Source organism: Pituophis catenifer, unplaced genomic scaffold, assembly GCF_029215685.1.
Source record: "Pituophis catenifer annectens isolate HBS135680 unplaced genomic scaffold, rPitCat1.0.hap2 SCAF_4, whole genome shotgun sequence".
NCBI classification, from domain to species: domain Eukaryota; kingdom Metazoa; phylum Chordata; class Lepidosauria; order Squamata; family Colubridae; genus Pituophis; species Pituophis catenifer.
The window spans coordinates 128,731,577-128,753,906 of NW_027256884.1; the positions used below are offsets into that span (position 1 = coordinate 128,731,577).

Here is a 22,330-nt window from a genome sequence, read left to right on the forward strand (position 1 = left end):
GTGGGTTGTAGCCAGAGGTGGGTTTCAACAGGTTCTGACCAGTTCTGGAGAACCGGTAGCGGAAATTTTGAGTAGTTCGGAGAACCGATAAATACCACCTCTGACTGGCTCTGCCCCCATCTATCTGCCTCCCGAGTCCCAGATGATCGGGAGAAAATGGGGATTTCGCAGTAACCTTCCCTTGGAGTGGGGAGGGAATGGAGATTTTACAGTAACCTTCCCCTGGAGTGAGGTGGGAATGGAGATTTTACAGTATCCTTCCCCTGTCATGCCCACCAAGCCATGCCACGCCCACCAAGCCACACCCACAGAACCAGTAGTAAAAAAATTTGAAACCCATTTGACTGTAGTGTGCAGTATTGATCTCCAATTCAAGCCCATTGAGCCATTTCTGAAAATATTTCTGCGGTCCGATGGCGGCCATGTCTTCGCAGGACGCTGTTACCTTCCCACCAAAGTGGTACCTATTAACCTACTCACATTTTGCGTGCTTTCGAACAGCTAGGTTGCCAAGAGCTGGAGCGAGGATGGGAACTCGCCCGTCGCGTGGCGCTGGGGTCTCGAATCTGGGCTGCTGGTTTTCCAAATCTGGCAGGCGTGAGAAATTAATGTGATGGTTGGTTTCTCAACTATAAAGCTGAGCGGTCCAAAACGGACTTAGAAGCGGATGCAGCTAGATCTCTTGAGGGTTGATATCCCACCACCTTTCCTTGCCATCTTTATGGCACTCCCCAGATGAACAGAATGAATGAGCTGGAAGGGACTTTGGAGGGCTTCTAGTCCAGCCCCCTGCTCAAGCAGGAGAACCAATAGAATAGAATAGAATGGAATAGGATAGGATAGAATAGAATAGAATAGAATAGAAAATATGGAATGGAATGGAATGGAATGGAATGGAATGGAATGGAATGGAATGGAATGGAATAGAATAGAATAGAATAGAATAGAATAGAATAGAATAGAATAGAATAGAAAATATGGAATGGAATAGAGTGGAATAGCATAGAGTGGAGAGGAGTGGAATGGAATGGAATGGAATGGAATGGAATAGAATAGAATAGAATAGAATAGAATAGAATAGAATAGAATAGAATAGAATAGAATAGAATAGAATAGAATAGAATAGAATAGAAAATATGGAATGGAATAGAGTGGAATAGAATAGAGTGGAGTGGAATGGAATAGAATAGAATAGAATAGAATAGAATAGAATAGAATAGAATAGAATAGAATAGAATAGAATAGAATAATAGAATAGAATAGAATAGAAAATATGGAATGGAATAGAGTGGAATAGAATAGAGTGGAGTGGAGTGGAGTGGAGTGGAATGGAATGGAATGGAATGGAATGGAATGGAATGGAATAGAATAGAATAGAATAGAATAGAATAGAATAGAATAGAATAGAAAATATGGAATGGAATAGAAAAAAATGGAATGGAATAGAATAGAATAGAATAGAATAGAATAGAATAGAATAGAATAGAATAGAATAGAAAATATGGAATGGAATAGAATGGAATAGAACGGAATGGAATGGAAGAGAAGAGAAGAGAAGAGAAGAGAAGAGAAGAGAAGAGAAGAGAAGAGAAGAGAAGAGAAGAGAAGAGAAGAGAAGAGAAGAGAAGAGAAGAGAAGAGAAGAGAATTTTATTGGCTAAGTGTGATTGGACACACGAGGAATTTGTCTTTGGTGCATATGCTATTATTTCAGATAAGTGACTATCTAGTCTCTTCTTAAAAACCTCCAGTGATGGAGAGCCCACAACTTCTAGTGGCAAGCAGTTCCACTGGTTAATTGTCCTCCCTGTTAGGAAGTTTCTCCTTAATTCCAAGTTGCTTCTCTCCTTGATTAGTTTCCAACCATTGCTTCTCGTCCTGCCTTCAGGTGCTTTGGAGAATAATTTGACCCCCAACTCTTCTTTGGGGCAGCCCCTCAAATATTGAAATGCTACTATCATGTCACCCCTAATTCTTATTTTTTTTAGACTAGCCACACCCAAATCCTGCAGCCGTTTTTCCTATGTTTTAGTCTCCAGGCCTTTGATCCTCTTAGTTGCTCCTCTCTGCACTTCTTCCAAAGTCCCAACATCTTTTTTGTAATATGGCCACCAAAATTGGTTGCAATATTCCAGGTGTGGCCTTACTAAGGTTTTATCAAGCGGTACTAAGACTTTACGTGATCTTGATTCTATGCCTCTGTTTATATGCAACCTAGGATTGTATTAGCGTTTTTGGCTGCTGCCGCACACGGCTGGCTCAGATTCAATGGGACCGAAAGGAACTTGACGTCTGCATCTCAAACTTTCCTCCAAGAATGATGACCAAGACCACCAAACATCTCAGCAACCATTTATTGATTTTTAAAAAATCAAAAATCAAATATGCTTTCGCCAACAGGCCAGAGAGAAGGTTGTTTCAGTCCCTGCTTCAGGTCTGAGCCTCCATGGGACATTCTTGTTGTAAAGTATTTGGATTCCTCAGCTGTATCATCGATGGTTTTATCGGGGACCCTGAAAGTAAGAGATCGTTTTTTTTTAAATGAAGCGTGAAAAGAAAAAGAAAAATAGAAAAGTGGAATAGAGGTTGTCTTCCCCATGAAGTTAGTAAAAAAAAACCTGCAGAATTTCTCAGTCATCCAAGTCACGGTTGTCCCTAAGGTGCTTTTTCAGGAGGCAACTGGACTTTCTGTTTTCTTTTTTTTTTGAAGACGTTTCGCTTCTCCTCCAAGAAGCTTCTTCAACTCTGTTCTGTCCCCGTACCACACACGCACCCCCACAGATGGCCCAGAGTTAATAAGCCACACGACAAAACTCTTTGAAGATAAAGCTGGCAGCAATGCAGTGGCTAGCTGCCAAATCAGACTTTACTCACACAAAACAAAGATTAGACTGCCAGATAAAACAGGCAGAGTCTCAACAATACAAGGATTAATCCAAATGCAGTCCAATAAAGCAGGCAAAGTCCAGTAACGCAGAGATCATGGATTATTTCCAGTTTTTGCTTGTCACAAACTGAACCGGCCACCACACCCACATTTATACCCTGTGGGGTGTGGTCCAGTGACTCAGCTAATCTCTGGCACGCCTTCCCCTCTGCTGCGCACGCTTCTCCCTGCGCCTCTGCCGAGGGTCCAGCCAACACTTATCTCCTTCATCGCTGTCCACCTGTGGCTGCGGGGACGTGCTTGGCTCTGAGCCTATCTCTTGGCCTTCGGTGTCCTCTGGAGGCATTGCCAGAGAGGAGGGTCCTGGAGAGGGAGGCCTTGCCAACTCCTCTCCCTCACTCTCAGAGTCTGCATCTGTCGATAGCCCAGGCTCAGGCAACGGAGCCACAACAAACTCTGACTAGAATGGGAATGGAAGGATTGATGCTCCTTGCAGACAGCTGGTCATTTGCATCCTTTTTAGAGGGTCGTTGAGGCCACTTGGAGATTTACCTGTGTCCTCAGGGTCACCTGAGTGGTACAAATAGGTGTGGAGCCAACAGTGAAGGGACATAGGGCAGAAAACATCCTACAGCCAAGAAGGCTCCACGCCCATTTGCACTATTTGGGTGACCCACAGATAAGCCTCCAAGTGGCCTCAACGGCCCTCTCAAAGGATGCAAATGACCAGCTGTCTGCAAGGAGTATCAATCCTTCCCTTCCCCACCATCCAGTCAGAGCCGAAGAAGCTTCTTGGATGAGAAGCGAAACATCTTCAAAAGAAAAAAAATAAAAAAGTCAGTTGCCTCCTGAAAAAGCACTTTTGGGATTAATAAAAATTTAAAAAAAAAAACCTTGTTATTTGACAATCAGCCCCGTGCAATTTCAGGACATTTTTGCTCTAATGTGGAATTCAATTTTTTTAAAAAAATAATTTAACTATTATCTTGACTTGTGCAAATTCAGCTGTGCAAGTTGTGGGCGCTTGCTTAGATTCTTGGAACAAGAGCAAATATCTATTTCGATTGGTACTGGGCTCTTTGATTTCCTGAATGAGGCTATTGTTGTGGTTTTTTTTAAAGTTTGCACAAAACCAACCCAATGAGCTGGGATCGTCCTTATAGGAAAAGCATCAACCTGGATTAAATTTAGCAGGTCGGATGAATGCAGCTGCCAAAAAAGAACAGGATTTACATTCTGAAGCTGAGAATTCCTACTAAGCATTGCTACAAATGCGTTTGGTTAATTAGGATCATACAGGTTTTTTTAAAAAATAAGAGCTTGACGTTAACTATATATACTTCTGTATGGGTTGGGTTCTTTGCTATTAGATGTCAGGTTTCGAGGTCGTCTCAAATAAATTGCATTTCAAAAAAAGTCTTTGATGAAAAAAACTCCCATTTATTAAGCACGACATTCTACTCCGACTCCATCACAGCCAACACTGACTCCAAGACCCAAAACCCTCCCTTTCCATTCCCCACTCCCCTGCACTCATTGGCCATCTTCCAAGTCACTCTACCCCTAATCTACTGCTCCAGCTCAAAGGAATTTCCCCCCTCCCCTCCCATCTCCTAGGGGATATTATCTCCAGGGAAAATAAGTAGGTGAAAAGTCAAACGTCCCCTTTCCAGACGCCTCCGCTTCTCCTTCTTATGTCAGCACTAGAGTAAAATGCAGCTTGAAGTGCTGACATTAGAGTTGGAATATAGTGGAACTTCAGATAGTCCTCGACTTACAACAGTTCGTTTAGTGATTGTTCAAAGTTACAACGGCCCTGAAAACAGTGACTCGGTCATAATCCTTTTTTCACACTTATGACCGTTGCGTCATCCCCACAGTCAGGTGATCCAAAAATTCAAGAGGCTTGGCAACTGGCATGTACTTATGACGGTTGCAGTCTTCCGCGGGTCGCGCGATGACCTTTTTTGCGACCTTCGGACAAGCCAAGTCAATGGGGAAGCCAGATTCACTTAACAACCGTGTGTGACCCCTATAAGAACGGCGACGATTCACTTAACAAATGTAGCAAGAAAAGTCGTAAAATGGGGCAAAACTTAACAAATTTCTCACTTAACGACATGAACGTTGGGCTCAGTTGCAGCTGTAAGTCAAGGACCAGCTATTGCTGGATTCCGAAATTGCAACCTCAGGTTTCACTGATATGAATGGAGGCAAAAAAAATAATAATAATCAAATTTGCATATCGTGATGCACCTTTTTAAAGCAATTCTGATGGTGACACAGCTGGACTTCAGTTACTAATAAGGAGTTTCTCAATCATAGCAACTTTAAGATGTGTGGACTTCAACTCCCAGAATTCCCCAGTCAGCAAGGTCCACACATCTTAAACCAGAGGTCTTCAAACTTGGTAGCTTTAAGACTTGTGGACTTCAACTCCCAGAATTCTCCAGCCAGCATAGCATAGAATTCTGGGAGTTGAAGTCCACAAGTCTTAAAGCTATACTGGCTGCAGCATTCTGGGAGTTGGAAGTCCACAAGTCTTAAAGCTACCAAGATTGAAGACCTCTGTCTTAAACATTGCTATGGTAGAGAAATCCTGTACAGGTAGTCCTCAACTTACAACAATTCTACGACTTATGACCGTTTTTCATACTTACGACTGTTGTAGCATCCTTGTGGTCACAGGATCAAAATTCAGCCGGCTTGTTGCAGTATCCTGGGGGGTGGGGTGGGGATCACGTGATCCCCTTTTGTGACTCAATGGGAAAGCCAGATTCGCTTAACAACCGTGTTACTAACTTTACAACGGCAGGCCAGTTACTCACTTAACAACTGTGGCCAGAAAGGTTGTAAAATGAGGCCAAAAAACAAAAAAAATCACCTGACAAACCATCTTGATTTGCAAGTGGACATTTTGGGCTCAGTTGTGGTCCTAAGTCCTGAGCCCTTAGCCATTTGAAGATGTCTGGACTTCAACTCCCAGAATTCCCCAGCCAGCCACACAACTGGTTTAACCTGGGAATGGAGTTAACCCTTTCCTTGGTTTTGCTCGAGTTGTTGAATCATCTGAACAGGCTGGGTTGATGCTACTTGCTAACTAAAAAAGCCAACCATAACCTAATCTTAAAGGTAAAGGTTCCCCTCACACATATGTGCTAGTCGTTCCTGACTCTAGGGGGCGGTGCTCATCTCCGTTTCAAAGCCGAAGAGCCAGCGCTGTCCGAAGACGTCTCCGTGGTCATGTGGCCGGCATGACTCAACGCCAAAGGCGCACGGAACGCTGTTCCCTTCCCACCAAAGGTGGTTTCTATTTCTCTACTTGCATTTTTTACGTGCTTTCGAACTGCTAGGTTGGCAGAAGCTGGGACAGGTAACGGGAGCTCATCCCGTTATGCGGCACCAGGGATTCGAACCGCTGAATTGCTGACCTTTCGATCGACAAGCTCAGCGTCTTAGCCACCGAGCCACCGCATCCCACAAGCTAATCTTAGGGACCGTCTTTTCCCAGTTGCTCCTACTGATTTAGTTCAGTCAAATATGCTGGATATAGTGTGTCAATCAAGGGATTGAAAGCTTAGTGGCAACCAGGTCTTTTCTGCTGTGGCCCCTGCCTTCTGGAATATTCTCCCTTCAGATATGACGACCTGTGGGCCTTTAGATTATGAAGACTTGTGTGCCTGGGTCTGGGGTCCCAGCTATGTTAAGGCCCTCATTTCCTGGCTGTATTAACATCCATAGTAACAGAGCCGTGGTGGCACAGTGGTGAGGATGCAGTATTGCAGGCTAATTCTGCCGACTGCCAGCAGTTCGATCCTGACCGGTTCAAGGAGGACTCAGCCTTCTGTCCTTCTGTGGTCGGTAAAATGAGGAGCCAGATTGTTGGGGGGGGGGGGGGAAATATGCTGACTCTGTAAACCGCTTTGAGAAGGCTGGAAAGCACTGTGAAGCGGTATATGTTGCTTGGGAAGGAAGGAAGGAAGGAAGGAAGGAAGGAAGGAAGGAAGGAAAACAAGGAGAAGGGAGGGAGGGAGGCAGGCAGGCAGGCAGAGTGGTGCAGTTGTTACAATGCAGTGATGCAGATTATCTCTGCCGATTGCCAACAGTTTGATTCTGACTGGCTCAAGGTGGACTCAGCCTTCATCCTTCTGAGGTCAGTAAAATGAGATAAATCAGTTATTACTTGGGAAGGAAGGAAGGAAAACAGGAAGAAGGAAGGAAGGAAGGAAGGAAGGAAGGAAGGAAGGAAGGAAGGAAGGAAGGAAGGAAGGAAGGAAGGAAGGAAAGCAGGCAGGCATAGTGGTGCAGTTGTCACAATGCAGTGTTGCAAGTTATTTCTGCCCACTGCCAGCAGTTCGATTCTGACCGGCTCAAGGTTGACTCAACCTTCTGTCCTTCCGTGGTCAGTAAAATGAGGACCCAGATTGTTGGGGGCAATATGCTGACTCTATAAACCGCTTAGAGAGGGCTGGAAAGCACCGTGAAGCGGTATATAAATACTATGGCTATTTTCTTGGGTGCCGTAGATTTATTTTGTAATGTTTCAATTGTTTTTATGTTTTATGCTGTACACTGACGAAGTCACTTGTTGACCTGGGCAGCAATAAAAGTCAAATCAAGTAGAATCAAATCAAATCCAAAAATAAATGCAGGATTCCTTAGCACGAACGTTGCCAGTAGATTTTGCAGCTAATGATATCGTGTGAACGTATTTATTTATTCATATCCCGCCTTTATTATTTTTTTTTAATAAACAACTGGTTTATTGATGATTAGACCGAATCAATTATAGAAAGAAGAGTGTTATGTGGTAACCATAAAAGAGCTAAATTTATACCTTTATTTATAATTAATAAACATTAATTCCAACAATAATAAACATTATTATTCCAACAAGCAGGGCTGGCCTAAATAATAATAACATTTTACTATTTTAATGGGTTGTTTTTGTAGAGTTTTTTGGCCAATTTATTTATTTGGCCAAATTGTTAATAAATTAACAATTTATTAATTGTTTTAAATTGCTTTTAATTTTTATATTGTCATGGTTTTATTTTTGGCTATACACCGCCCTGAGTCCTTCAGGAGAAGGGCGGGTATAGAAATTCAAGCAAGCAAATAAATAAATAAATAAATAAATAAATAAATAAATAAATAAATAAATAAATAAATAAATAAATGAATGAATGAATGAATGAATGAATGAATAAATAAATAAATAAATAAATAAATAAATAAATAAATAAATAAATAAATAAATAAATAAAAAATGCTGTAAAGAAAACCAGAAACTTATTATTCTTTTCTATTGTTCTTTTACTGGTTTTTTTTTTGTGTCTTTAGTTGTCTCTTTGATTCCTCTTTTTTCCCTTTTTCTCACGTCAGCTTTTATGATTATATAAAATATAAAATATTTATACTATTTTATAGGTTTTTATATGGTTTTTTTAAAAAATTTCCTTTAATAAAATTTTTAACCACAAATGTGTGAACACAGCCCATAGTTTTCAAGATTAGCTGAAGGAAAGTCACTTCGGCTTCTATGGTTGAACCAGGGATCGGCAATCCGTGGCTCTGGAGCCGCATGTGGCTCTTTCATCCCTCTGCTGCGGCTCCCTGTCGCTGTTCAGCTCCACAATTGATAGGGCTTTCAGTTAGGACAGGTAGAGGAAAAAGGATGCTGTGCTAGGAGGAGACTCTATGGTGGAGGAACCGGACTTCCGGTTAAGTCTCCACCATAGAGGTGGAGATTGAACGGGGGGCTTCCGGTTAGGAACGGGAGGCTTCCGGTTAGGAGCTTTGTGGCTCTTTTAGTGTTTAAGGTTGCCGACCACCTGGTTGAATGTTCCTTTGAATCTTAAGGTGTATATTTAAGAATCCAACACAGAAAAAGATATTTTTACATTACGTTTATGAATATGAGAGGAGAGTGGGTTCCTTCCATGTGCGTCCAAAATCAGCCACCTGTTCATTCAGCAGTCTTTCTTTTTTTTTGTGTAGTGTGAAAATTGTTCCTCTCAATCAGTCTTTCTCAACTTTGGCAACTTGGAAGATGGATGGACTTCAACTCCCAGAATTCCCCAGGCAGCGTGCTGGATGGAAAAGCCTGGGAGTTTATTTGTTCATTCATTCATTCATTCATTCATTCATTCATTCATTCACTCACTCACTCACTCACTCACTCATCAATTTTTATAGCTGCCCAGCCGAACCAAGCGACTCACAATTCTAAAGTTGAAGTCCATCCATCTTCCAAGTTACCAAAGTTGGAAAAAAAAAATTGCCTGAGTTTACATTGTACACCCGGGCAGTGAGTAATGTTGTAGTAGCCCCTTCTAATCAATAAGTTATCCGCCATGATTGATTGACTGAAAAGAGTCAATCAATAAGAGCCTGTAGTACAGTGGACTAAAGCACTGTTATTAACATCTGCTGCTTGGAATTACTGCAAGTTCGAATCTCACCAGGTTCAAGGTCGACTCAGCCTTCCATCCTTTCAAAGGTGGGTAAAATGAGGACCCGGATTGTGGGGGCAATAAGCTGACTTTGTATAAAATATACAAAAGTATGAAGGCTATTGCTTAACGCATTGTAAGCCGCCCTGAGTCTCCGGAGAAGGGCGGCATATAAATTAAAGCAAAAAAAAGGGGGGGTGGAATTCAACTAGTAACTCTTGACATGCAGAATTTTTGCCGTTATCAGCTTTGCGAATACAGAATTAAAAGTTTGGTCTAGTGGTTAAAGCAGCAAGCTAGAAACCAAGTTATGGCAAGTTCTTGTACCGCCTTAAGTCATGAAAGGCAGCTGGATGACTTTGAGCCAATCACCAGGAGACTGTGAGTTCTAGTTCTGCTTTGGGCATGAACGACAACTGGATGACTTTGAGCCAATCACCAGGAGACTGTGAGTTCTAGTTCTGCCTTGGGCGTGAAAGGCAGCTGGATGACTTTGAGCCAATCACCAGGAGACTGTGAATTCTAGTTCTGCTTTGGGCATGAACGACAGCTGGATGACTTTGAGCCAATCACCAGGAGACTGTGAGTTCTAGTTCTGCTTTGGGCATGAATCACAGCTGGATGACTTTGAGCCAATCACCAGGAGACTGTGAATTCTAGTTCTGCTTTGGGCATGAACGACAACTGGATGACTTTGAGCCAATCACCAGGAGACTGTGAGTTCTAGTTCTGATTTGGGCATGAACGACAACTGGATGTCTTTGAGCCAATCACCAGGAGACTGTGAGTTCTAGTTCTGCCTTGGGCGTGAAAGGCAGCTGGATGACTTTGAGCCAATCACCAGGAGACTGTTGAGTTCTAGTTTTGCTTTGGGCATGAAAGACAGCTGGATGACTTTGAGTCAATCACCAGGAGACTGTGAATTCTAGTTCTGGCCTTGGGCGTGAAAGGCAGCTGGATGACTTTGAGCCAATCACCAGGAGACTGTGAATTCTAGTTCTGCCTTGGGCATGAAAGACGGCTGGATGACTTTGAGCCAATCCCCCCCCCCTCAGCCAAACTCACCTCACAAGTTGTTGTGTGGAAAAATAGGAGGAGGAAGGAGTATTGTGTATGTTTACCGCCTTGGGTTACTTACGAAGTAATAAAGGCAGGATAAAAATCTAATAAATAAATAAATGCAGCTCCCCCATCTCACCGTTAGAGACCCTTCTGGATCCGTCTCCCGGCGTTACGACCCCAGACGGTTAATGGAGTTGCGTCGTACCCCCGTTTCTTAACACAAATACTGCAAATGTGAGCACAGCAGGTGATTGTGGCGTTTATTTCAAGCTCTTTCTTTGCAACAGAGTCAAAAGAGGATGGAATATCTACAAAAGCCATCGGAAGGATTTTTAGCACATCTCGTTGAAAAAATGGGTGGAATATTCAGTGCAGTACGAGAACAAAATATACAGCGATGATGTAACCAGGGAAGCAACAAAAGGGGGAACAAAGAACATTGAGAAGCCAAGAAGCCAGATTTTATAGAAGGAATGCAAAGGAATTACAAGACAAGAATCTTTTTTTACAAAAAAAAAAGAGAGAGAGAGAGAGAGAGAGAAACCCAGTTGATTGACAGCCATCGTTTCCCACTGGTGCCCCAAACAGTTAACTCAAAACTAGAATTGGGGGAAACCTTCATTTCATTCACCACTGAATGCATTTCAACATTTTTGCAATCAGGAGTTGAAATAAAACTTGTCTTTTTGATACTGCCGTTCTCAATATGCTGCCTTGTTGAAAATGTGTTGTAACCGAGAAAAAATCTGTGGACGTTTATGAAATTAATGTACAAAAATGTGTTGAAGTCCATGATTTGGATATACTCTCCATCAATTCCCCGTCTCGGGAATTAATGGACCAGTCAGACAAAATGACAATAATTAAATAATGAGATATATATATATATTTGAGCCATAGGTAGCAATCGCGTACCCAATTGTGAGCAACGTTTTCTCTCTTTTTTTGTAATTTCTCCCCCCGCAAAACTGAACTTTTGCAAGATTTGCAAAAAAAATAAAAATAAAAATGAGCAGCAGCTAAACTTGCATAAATTTGTCTCCATTCAGTATTGCAACTCTGAATGGACTTTTGGGACTGGCACATCTGCAGGGCACCAATTTGGAAAGGAAGCTCTAAAGCAGTAGTTTTCAAATTTGGCCACTTTAAGAAACGTGGACTTCAACCTCCCAGAATTCCCCAGGCAGCATGCATGGGACTTTCATCCCCCAGCATCTCCTAGCCAGTTATGCCTGGCTGGAGGATTCTGGGAGTTGAAGTCCAACATGTCTTAAAATGGCCAAATTTGAGAAACACCAAAGAGAATAAACATTGGCATAGAACATAAAAAACCAGACACTTTATGCCCGGAGTTAAAAATAGACACTTGGGTGTTAACCAGCAAATTGAAAGCACTTGTAGATGACTTGCTGCTTCTTCTATATCCATAAGAAGGGGGAGGCGAAATCCTTTATATTTCATTACTGTCCAGATTTTACAGAGATCAAGAACTGTTTATATTTTATTTAACTCATTTTGATAGAATATTTTTACCCTCAGGATTGAACCGCGGGGTCCTTTGATGCTCTCTGAGCTATTTTCTTACAGACGTTTCATTACCCAGCTAAGTAACATCATCCGTGCTAAAAGGGAGTGGGGTTTATAAATGGAGAGCAAACCCTCATTCCCTTCTAGCACGGATGATGTTATCTATCTGGGTAATGAAACGTCTGCAAGAAATGAACCCAGCTCAGAGAATACCAAGAACTCCGCATATGAAGTAATAATAACTCCAAGTGGAGAGGTATTCATTTATTTATTTTTTACCCCTTCCACAATCTTGCGATTGATGGACAGCTGTTCCCTCACCTGAAAACTGTAAAAGTCTTTTCGGACAGGGATTTCTAGGCTGTTTCATTTACAAGGAAAATCCCTCCGGATCGTGTTGCAGTAGGGGAAGGCACCCACAAAACGTGCAGTGTGTTTTAAGGGGTGCGACCTGAGAATGCTTAAATATTTAAAACCCCCCCCCAAAAAAAAACCGCCCTATCCTAACCCAAAATCTAACCAACCACCATTTGGTACAGATCTTTATTTTCATATAAATAACCCAGTCGGGGGAATCCAGTGCAAATTTCCGACGGTGTCTGCCACAGCCATTTTCCTTTTTTTTTGCCAAATTCCTTTGCAAATCCCGGAATTTTCAGAAGAAAATATTTCGGTTTGGCTCTCCCGAATAGAAGCAGCGATGAAGGGTGCCATTACAGGAATGTGTTTGTGCATCACACAGCAAAATGAGAGTTGACCACGCGAAGAAGTTGCCTTTCACACACACATATATATAGGTAGTCCTCGATTTACAACAGTTCGTTTAGTGACCGTTCAGAGTTACATTCTGGACCAACCTTTTTTCCAAGGTGTCAATCAAGGACTTTCCCACCCTGATTTTTGCCACCTTCGCTCATGGCAAGTTGCAAATAAGCGTGATGGAGCAAACGAACAAATGTTTTTCTTTTTTGTTGTAGTTGTTGTAGCAGGACTTGAAAAGATTTTGCCGTTATTTCTATCGCAATTCAGGTAGTCCTTGACTTAAGAGTTCGTTTAGTGACTGTTTATAGTTACAACGGCACTGGAAAGACGTGAGTTACGACCGTGGTTCCCGCCTGCAACCGTTGCAGCGTTCGCACAGTCAGGTGATCAAAATTCAGGCAGCTGACTCGTATTTATGACGGTTCGCAGCGTCTCCCCCCCCATCCCCAGGGTCACACAGTCCCTTTTTGCGACCTTCTGACAAGCCAAGTCCATGAGGGAAGCCGGATTCACTTAACAACCGGTTAAGTGCGGTGATTCACTTAGCAACAGTGGCGAGAAAGGATGCAAAATAGGGCAAAGCTTACTTAACAACTGTCTCGCTTAACCACGGAAATTTGGGGCTCCCTTGCGGTCGTAAGTCGAGGACTACCTGTAGATATATATTTTTTTTTTCCCAACCTCCCTTTCCCCAAATGGGAAATTGCTGGATTAAATACAAGGGCACAACATACACCATCCTGGCGATAAAATAGGATATTTGCATTTTATATGCAGCAACCGTCATCATACCGGCAACATTATTATTATTATTTTTAAAGTCCAACTAAAAAAAAAACCTCGCCCTCCCACACCCCCATTTTCGGACATACACACAATTCTTGTCTAATCACTTCAACACTCTACATTTCTAGCACAACTAGGCGTAGAAATAACATTGTTAAAGAGAAATCGTGACACGTACTTTATAAGTGGAAAGCATTCCAGCACAAGCCGCAGCAGAGACATCACACACAGAAACGCTACAATTTTTTTGTTTTTTGTCGCATCCCTTTCAGGAATCAAGCCAACTGCAGTGGGCTACCCATGTAATCGTACAACTGCGCCCCCTCCCCTTTCCTCCCCGCCAAACCCCCCCTCCCAATCCCAGGTGCTCCCCCCCACCCTTTAAATAATGTCTCCTAGTCTGGGATTCTAGCAAAACAGTTATTTTTGCTTATTTCTCCAACGTCCCTATTCAATATTTCTACTTGCTTTTTGCACATCGTTGTTTGTTTGCTTTTTTAAAAAATAATCTCATGCTCTGGAAATAAATCCTTAAAATTAGTCACAAGGTCTTTTCTTACAATATCTCCCCTCCCTTGGAAATAATATCTGTGGAGCGTTAGCCTTTTCTTTCCTTCCCAATCTACTTTTCCTCTGGGGGGGGGTATAATTGCCAAATCGAATTGGCAATTTGGGGCCGTCACGGCTCTTTTTATTCTGCCCCCCAAAAAATCCGTTTCAAACTTAAAAAAAGAAAGAAAGAAAGAAAGAACCAGAAAAAGGTGGCAGCTTCTGCTTTGCAAAGGAGGAGATGGGAAAATACTTTTTCAGTTTACTTTTTGCGTTTATCTTTTTTTAAAAAAAATCTGAAATGGGCAATGGGAATGAACTGCCTAATATTTTTAAAAATCTAATTTTTTCCCCCAGTTTTAAGTAAAGTCAGGGTGGCATTTCACTTCGCAACTTTTCCCCCTCTCCAAAAGCGATAAAATAAATCTGTGCATGTTAAAATGACGATGCATACATCACTGATAATAGATGATTACGCAAATAATAAAGGTGGGGGAAAGTCAGGAGATTTTTTTAATAGTCTCTGCCCTGTCAGGATGGGCGACTTTAAAACTGCAATCTGCAGTTCTTGCAATATTTAGCTTTAGAGCAGGTAAGAATTTTTCTACAGGCGATCTGCCACATCTGGGCTGCTGAAAGCAGGCCGTGAGCGCCTTCACAAAATGGGGGCAGGAGAGATTTACCGACTGGCAACAAAACGGCAAGACGATGGGTACCATCCCTCAATTCTAGGCCAGTTTGCAAGAAGGGAAAGTTACGAGGCTTAATGTCAGCTTTCTATTTGATTTGTTTTCAATAAAAAGACTCTTATCCTGGATCACACGATGCCCAAGAGCAGAGAGAGGGATGGAAAATCAATATTTCCTCAGATCTAATGTCCTTTTTTTTTTGGAAAAACAAAAACAGCTGGGAAAATGGATCAATCAGGACAATTAAAAGGATCCTTTTTGATGGACCTATTCTTCTCAAAGGCATACGCATAAGAACCAAAAATAAAGGAATAACAGAACGGCGGAGTTGAAAGGGACCTCAAGAGGTTTTCTAGTCCAACCTCATGCTCAGGCATAAAAACCCTAAACCATTTCAGACAAACGTTGTCCAATCTGTTCTTAAAAAGCTTTTGGGATGCGGGTTTCGGGACCTCTGGAGAGTACCAGATACTTCCATCTGCTCTCACAAAATTGACCCAGCATTTAATTTGAAAAGTGTTACAGTTATACGGGGTCGGGCAGGAGAGTGTGAGGGGCAGGAGAAGGATTTGCACAAGCAAGCGTGTAACACGCAGATCGGGACGGCAAATGTTTGTTCAATTCATAGCCAAGAACTGGGGATCTGGTTTGTTCAAACCATTAGGGCAGTGTTTCTCAACCTTGGTGGCTTGAAGATGGGTGGACTTCAACTCCCAGAATCCCCCAGCCAGCAACGCGTTGCTGGCTGGGGGATTCTGGGAGTTGAAGTCCACCCATCTTCAAGCCACCAAGGTTGAGAAACACTGCATTAGGTGGAAAAAATATCATGAACTGGTTGATGAATGCTAGGGGCCAGTCACTCTGTTGCCCTTGCAGTCTTATTGATTTCTTGACTTCGATATTATTTATTGATTTTTCCAATCTCGTGAATGCAGGTCGCCCTCAGATTCACTTAGCCACCGTTCCAAGTTACCACGGCGCCGAAAAACGTCACTTACGACCGGTTTTTCTCACACTTTACAACTGGGGCAGCCTCCCTACAGTCACGTGATCAAAATATTGGCCACAGATTCATATTTGTGACGGTCGCCGTGTCCCGCGGTGCCAGGGGAGATCCCCTTTTGCGACCGTCGGACAAGCCAAGTCAAGTCAAAAGAGCCTGGTGGCACAGCAGACTAATAGCCTGTTATTATCATCCATCTGCCTGCAATTACTGCTAGTTCGAATCTCCCCAGGCTCAAGGTTGGCTCAGCCTTCCATCCTTTCTAAGGTAGGTAAATTGAGGACCCAGATTGTGGGGGCAATAAGCTGACTTTGTATAAATATACAAAAGTATGAAGGCTATTGCTTAACGCATTGTAAGCCGCCCTGAGTCTCCGGAGAAGGGCGGCATATAAATCAAATTAAAAAAAAAGCGGGGAAGCCTAGATTCACTTAACAGCCACGGGACTAGCTTAACCACTGCAGCGGTTCGCTTAACAACCGTGGCATAAAAAAAGATCGTAAAATGGAGCAAAACTCAGCAAATGTTTCGCTCAACAACAGAAATTTTGGGCTCGGGGGTGGGCCGTATGTTGAGGACTGCCTGTATTTCTTATTTTGTGTGGTAGATTATTATATTGGGTATGGTACTGTCAAGCAAACAGTCTGCACCATACTATTTCAAATAATAATAATAATAATAAATAATATTAATATTAAATATTAATAATAAAACTTGGCAGCTTTAAGACTTGTGGACTTCAACTCCCAGAATTCTCCAGCCAGCATAGCTGGCTGGAGAATTCTGGGAGCTGAAGTCCACAAAGCTGCCAAGTTTTGGATGGAATAATGGATGATGGCTAAGGATTGTCTTTCAGCAACCTGCAGGGTTAGTTACTCCAACCTTGGGGAGGCTGTTATGTTTTTAAGAGAGTTTGGAAATACCCCGTTTTGCTTGCTTTCGAAAAACACCTTCTACCCCCCCAGCCCCGATCCTTCCTGCCTATAACAACCTAACCAGCTTCATGAGTTTTAGAAGCAAAGATGCCACCCACGTTTCTTAATTTTAAGGTGAAGACACCTCTAGCTCTGCTCCCACCTTTCTGCTAAAATCCTCGTGCATGTTTAGAGAAGTGCGCTATCCCCTCCTCGCACGTTTAAAGGAGATTTTTAATCTCCTTAAAAATCCAACACGGAATGAGCTTCTAATACAGTCAGAGCATAAGCTGATTAGAAGTCTCTAATTAATTTTGTGGGAAGGAAGGAAGGAAGGGAAGGAAGGAAGGAAGGGAAGGAAGGAAGAAGGGAAGAGAGTGTGGAGAAGAGAGGAAGGGGAGGGGGGAAGGAGGGAAGGAAGAAAGGGAAGGGAAGGAAGGAAGAAGAAAGGAGAGGGAAAGGAAGGGAGAGAGAGAGTGAGAGAGGAAAGGAAGGAGGGGAGGGAAGAAGGGAAGAGAGTATGGAGAAGAGCGGGTGGGGAAGGGAGGGGAGGAGAGGAGAGGAGAGGAGAAGAAAGGAAGGGAAGGAAGAAGAAAGGAAGAATGTGTAGAAGGAAGGAAGGAAGGAGGAAGGAGAGAGGAAAGGAAGGAGGGGCAGGAAGAAGGGAAGAGAGTGTGGAGAAGAGAGGAAGAGGAGCGGGGAAGGAAGGAAGGAGGGGACAGGAAAGGAGAAGGAAGGAAGGGAAGGAAGGAAGGAAGGAAGAAGAGTGTGGAGAGGAAGGAAGGGAGGAAGGGAAGAAGGAGAAATAAACAGAGAGAGACAGGAAAAAGCAGCAAGTAAACTGCAGCGAATCACTCTTTAGCTTCGGCCAACTTATTGTTAATTTCTTTACTTTTCTCCTTGTCCTCGGCCGTGGCTGTTCTGCTGGGTGTCTCTGCACTCTTCTTCTTCGATGCCCTGCTGGATGCCATCTGCTTATCTTTGGGCTTTTTCACAGATTTATGGCTTGGGGTCGTCTTTTTTGGCTTAGAAGGCTGAGGGCTGGGCTTCTCCACCTGGTCGGAACCAACGAGATCCATCAGGGTGAAGGACATACACGACAAGACACAGGGGAAGGGAGGGAAGGTGGAGGAAAAGAGAATTGAGAGAGAGAATTGCCACGTTAAGCTCCAACGAAAGTGCCCGGAGGAGAACAAGAAAACTTCAGGGGGTTATCCAGACAGCCCCATGCCCAAGAAGATGGTGAAATGCTTCGGTGCCCAAAAAGGGTGGGTTTTTTTTTTTTTTGGAGAACACAAAAACATTACCTTGCCTGCAACTCTTTAAAACAGCTGCATCCTTCCCGCCCTCCCCTCCCCAGGTTCACCCGTCTGCCTTCTTTGGCTGCACTAGAAGAAGACGCAGCTGCTTTAAAGAGTTTCAGAGAGCAGTTAACTTTGGGCTTGTAAAGTAAGTGCCTTTCTCAATTTCGATCCAGAAAAAAAAAAAAACATGAAATACTAGAAAATACGCCTAGCTCGGGTTTTACATTTTGATTTGGCTTAATTCAGTGGTGGGATTCAGCAGGTTCAGGCCCGGTTCGTGCGAACCGGCTGTTAAATTGCTGGCTGGCCCCTCCCCTCACCACCCCTTCCAGGAGTCCCCATGTGCCCCATTTTGGCTCCCAGTTAAGTGCAGAGAGATCTACTAGGCCCAAAATGGGGCACGGGGGATGCGGCATGGTCCCCCCGTGGCCAGTTTTTGCTCCCAGGAGGCTGCAGGGAGGCTTACTAGGCCCAAAATGGGGTACCAAGGGGGGAGGCAGCATGTTCCCCCCCCCCACAGCCCGTTTTTGCTCCCGGGAAGTGCAGGCCATTTTTTGGGCTGTTTTCAGGGCTGTTTTCCAGCTGTTTTCTCGCTGTTTTGGGGACTGTTTTCAGGCCATTTTCCGGCTGTTTTTTGGCCTGTTTTCAGGCCATTTTCCGGCTGTTTTTTGGCCTGTTTTCAGGCCATTTTCCAGCTGTTTTTTGGCCTGTTTTCAGGCCATTTTCCGGCTGTTTTTTGGCCTGTTTTCAGGCCATTTTCCAGCTGTTTTTTGGCCTGTTTTCAGGCCAAAAAACGGCCTGAAAGCAGGCCAAAAAACAGACATGAGCATGCGCCAACTTTGGGTTTCCAGCACTCCGGCACGCACAGATGCACGCATATTCCGATTTGGGCACTCGGTGCCGAAAAGATTCACCATCACTGTTCTAGCCCAACAGGGAAACTCTAAAGCAGAGCCTAACCCAAAACCCAAAGCCTTGGGAATAACCTTAAGAGGTCATTTAGTCCAACCTCCTGCTCAGGGCATCTTGGGCAAATGGCCAACCGGAGGATCCACACAATGGCACCTAAAATTTTTATTCCACCATCACGGACTGCCCTCTTGATTCTGTTGACTGACAACCAATGTGTTTCGGGTGCCTAGCTTCCTAGGCCTTCTTTTTGAGGGTCAAAATGAAAACCAGAGTCTGCCCCAAAAGCAAAGTTGTTATTTTTACCCTTAAAACTACCCCCCCCAAAAAAAGAAAGAAATCGGTCAGATTTGGGGGATGTTTATAACTTTGTTGAGAAATTGGGGGTTAAAAATTGGAGATGGGACATTGATCTGCAATTTCTAATTTTAAAACCACAGTAAATCCCCCAAAGTGAAGTGATGCAGACTAGGGGTGAAATCCAGCAGGTTCTGGAGAACCGGCAGCAGAAATTTTGAGTAGTTCAGGCAACCTGCAAATACCACCTCTGGCTGGCCCCCGAGTGAGGTGGGTGTTAGGAAATGGCTATTGCCTAACTGATTGGGTTGGCAATATATATAAACCATCAATGCATGTTTGCAGTCAAAATATAATGTATATCTTTAAGACTGTAATGTTGTATTGCATCATACTGTATTCTGATTGGCTACCTCTGTAGCCAATGTACTTAAGAGGAAGCTTGAATCATGGCTTATTGTTCTTAATACATTATTATTGCTACCTCTGCTCCTCTCTGCCTGTTCTCTCTGCATGATCATTGCTACTTGTTGTTTTTCTACTGTTTTACTGATTGTTTTACTGCTGTACTTGTTCTTGTTTGCAACTCTAAAAAGAACTGTTTTATTGCATATGACTACAATAACTGGTAAGAAGACTTTGTTCTTGGAATATCCCTGGATTGACAAATTAACTATCTTTATCTGTGTATGACCTGGATTGTTTATTGGATTTTGCTTTGCTTTTTCCTAAAAGTAAAAGAATATCACAACTCAGTGTGTCTGTACTGACAGTGCTTGTTCACAATCATTCTCAACTGTTTCTCATTTGCACACCCTTGCTACTCAAGGGTTACTCTGAGCATATTCCTTAATAGTGGGAATGGAGATTTTGCAGTATCCTTCCCCTGCCATGCCTACTAAGTCATACCACGCCCACCAAGCCACACCCACAGAACCGGTAATAAAAAAATATTGGATTTCACCACTGATGCAGACCAAATGGGGTTATTTTGCTACGGAACTGCAAACATGCAATCTCGGGGTGCTAGGCTATTTAAATGGGGTGCCACGGTGTGGGTGGATGTCACATGTGGTCCATGGATTGAATGCTTCCTCCTGCTTTAAAACTCACTCACTGGAACATTATTGTAGATTGGTGTTTCTCAACGTAGGCGACATCTGATTCCTTCGGGAGAAGGGCGGTATATAAATATAAATAATAATAATAATAATAATAATAATAATAATAATAATAATAATAATTTATTTTATTTTATTTATTTTATTTTTGAATCAAATATCAAACATCAAATACAAATATTAAAACACAGTTAAAAAATATATATAGATTTGGCCCCATTAATTAAAACGATAAACAAAACAAAACAATTAAAAAACCCTTAAAAAGAAATTAAGCCAGCCCGGCTTGTTGAAAAAAGAAAGTTTTAAGGGCACGGCAGAAGGCACTGAGGTCATGGATTCTCCTTATCTCTTAAATAATAATATCTCTTAAATAATAATAATTATTTAAGGTGGGTGAACTACAATTCCCAGAATTCTCCAGCAAGCATGGTTCGCTGAAGAATTCTGAGGGTTAAAGTCCACCCATCTTAAAGATGCCTACAGTAGTGGCCAAAATTGTGGAAACCTTTTCGGAAAAGTGTATTTTTGAAGTTTGATGGCTAATAACACCACTTTTTTGGGGGGGGGAGTTTCAAGATAATCGTATTCCACTGCTGGAAAGGCCTGGGAATAGCCCAGACCTTAACCCAATGGAAAATCTATGGAGCTGACTCAAGAAACTTGTTAGTCAGAAGTGACCCAGCAATAAAATCCAAGATGGATTAAATTATCTTTCCATTGATATATCATTGATCCATTGATATATCAATGATCCATTGATCCATTGATCCATTGAGGATCCAAGACCTCGGTGCCTTCCGCCGTGCCCTTAAAACTTTCTTTTTTCAGCAAGCCGGGCTGGCTTAACATATTTTTTAAAATATTTTTTAATTTTTAATTGGTTTGTTATCTTAAATTGGGGCCAAATATATATCCTTTTAATTGTTTTTAATGTTTGTATTGTATGTTTTTATCTGGCTGTACACCGCCCTGAGTCCCTCGGGAGAAAGTGCGGTATATAAATTCGAGATAAAAATAAATAAATAAATAAAAAATAAATATATAATTTTATGGTACTACTACTACTCCCAAAAAAAAAAAAGTGGTGTTATTAGCTAGTTTTAAAAAATACACTTTTCCCAAAAATTTTCCACAATTTTGGCCACTACTGTAGGTGGAAAATATAGCTGTTGTACAAAACTGTCCATTCTAAACGTGTTTTTCATCCCTATGGGAGAGTATAAAATCACACTTTAGCATACTTAACTTTAGCCCAAATGCTCAGTTGCAAAGAACAGGATTGGGTTCCCTTGCAAACGGATTTTGAACTGGATTCCCCACTAATGTTTAGCAGATTTAGATTGAGCGCAAACTGTGAAAATGGAATCTTTCAGGCACAGGGAAAAAAATCGGAAGCTGTTCCAGCATAATTATTATTTTTTTCCCCCAGTTTTAAACCAGGAAAATCTGTGTCCTATTCTTCTCCTTTCTGGAGAAAGTGCATACGGATAATTCCTTCCTTTTCCGCCCCCTCTGCAGGGTGGCGGTGAGGAGGTGAGGCAAACAATTTCTATAGATAATTTCTCCTCAGCCTGACCTGTTAAAATTCTCTCCCCTTTTCATAGAGCAGAGATTGGAGAGAAAGGGATTGGAAGAGAGTAAGCAGGCACACCACGGGGAATCCACTGAGTGGCTTGTATCGTGTGCTTGGCAGCACATTGCTTTTGATGTATATTTATTTATTTATTTCATTTTATTTCTATACCGCCCTTCTCCTGCGGGACTCAGGGCGGTGTACAGCCAAGATAAAACATTGCATATAAAATTTAAAAACAATTTAAAAAAACAATTAAATAATTTCGGCCCAAGATTTAAAAACAACCCAATTAAAATCGAATTCAATTAAAACTGAGAGGATGGGATCAAGCCAGCCCGGCTAGATGGAATAAGTGTGTTTTCATCCACATATTGTGCTTCCTCTCTTGCAATCCCTTTTTCTCCAATCTTCCGCTCTGCAATGTGGGAGAATGAGGCGGCGGGGGAAAAGCTCAGGCACAGGACAAGGTATATTAACTATTAATAAT

The 22,330-nt window shown here is 42.4% G+C and overlaps 1 protein-coding gene across 1 annotated transcript in view; it reads right to left on the reverse strand.

Moving 5' to 3' along the window:
* Window positions 1–2,423: 2,423 nt before the first annotated feature.
* Window positions 2,424–22,330, reverse strand: part of MAP6 (microtubule associated protein 6) — a 35,784-nt gene continuing 15,877 nt past the window's right edge. Inside the window, exons 3-4 of the mRNA XM_070944089.1 lie at window positions 17,526–17,688; window positions 2,424–2,512 (exon numbers count right to left, since the gene is read on the reverse strand). Of these exons, the coding sequence (XP_070800190.1) occupies window positions 2,430–2,512; window positions 17,526–17,688 (246 nt within the window). The 3' untranslated portion in view covers window positions 2,424–2,429. The remainder of the gene's footprint in view (window positions 2,513–17,525; window positions 17,689–22,330) is intronic.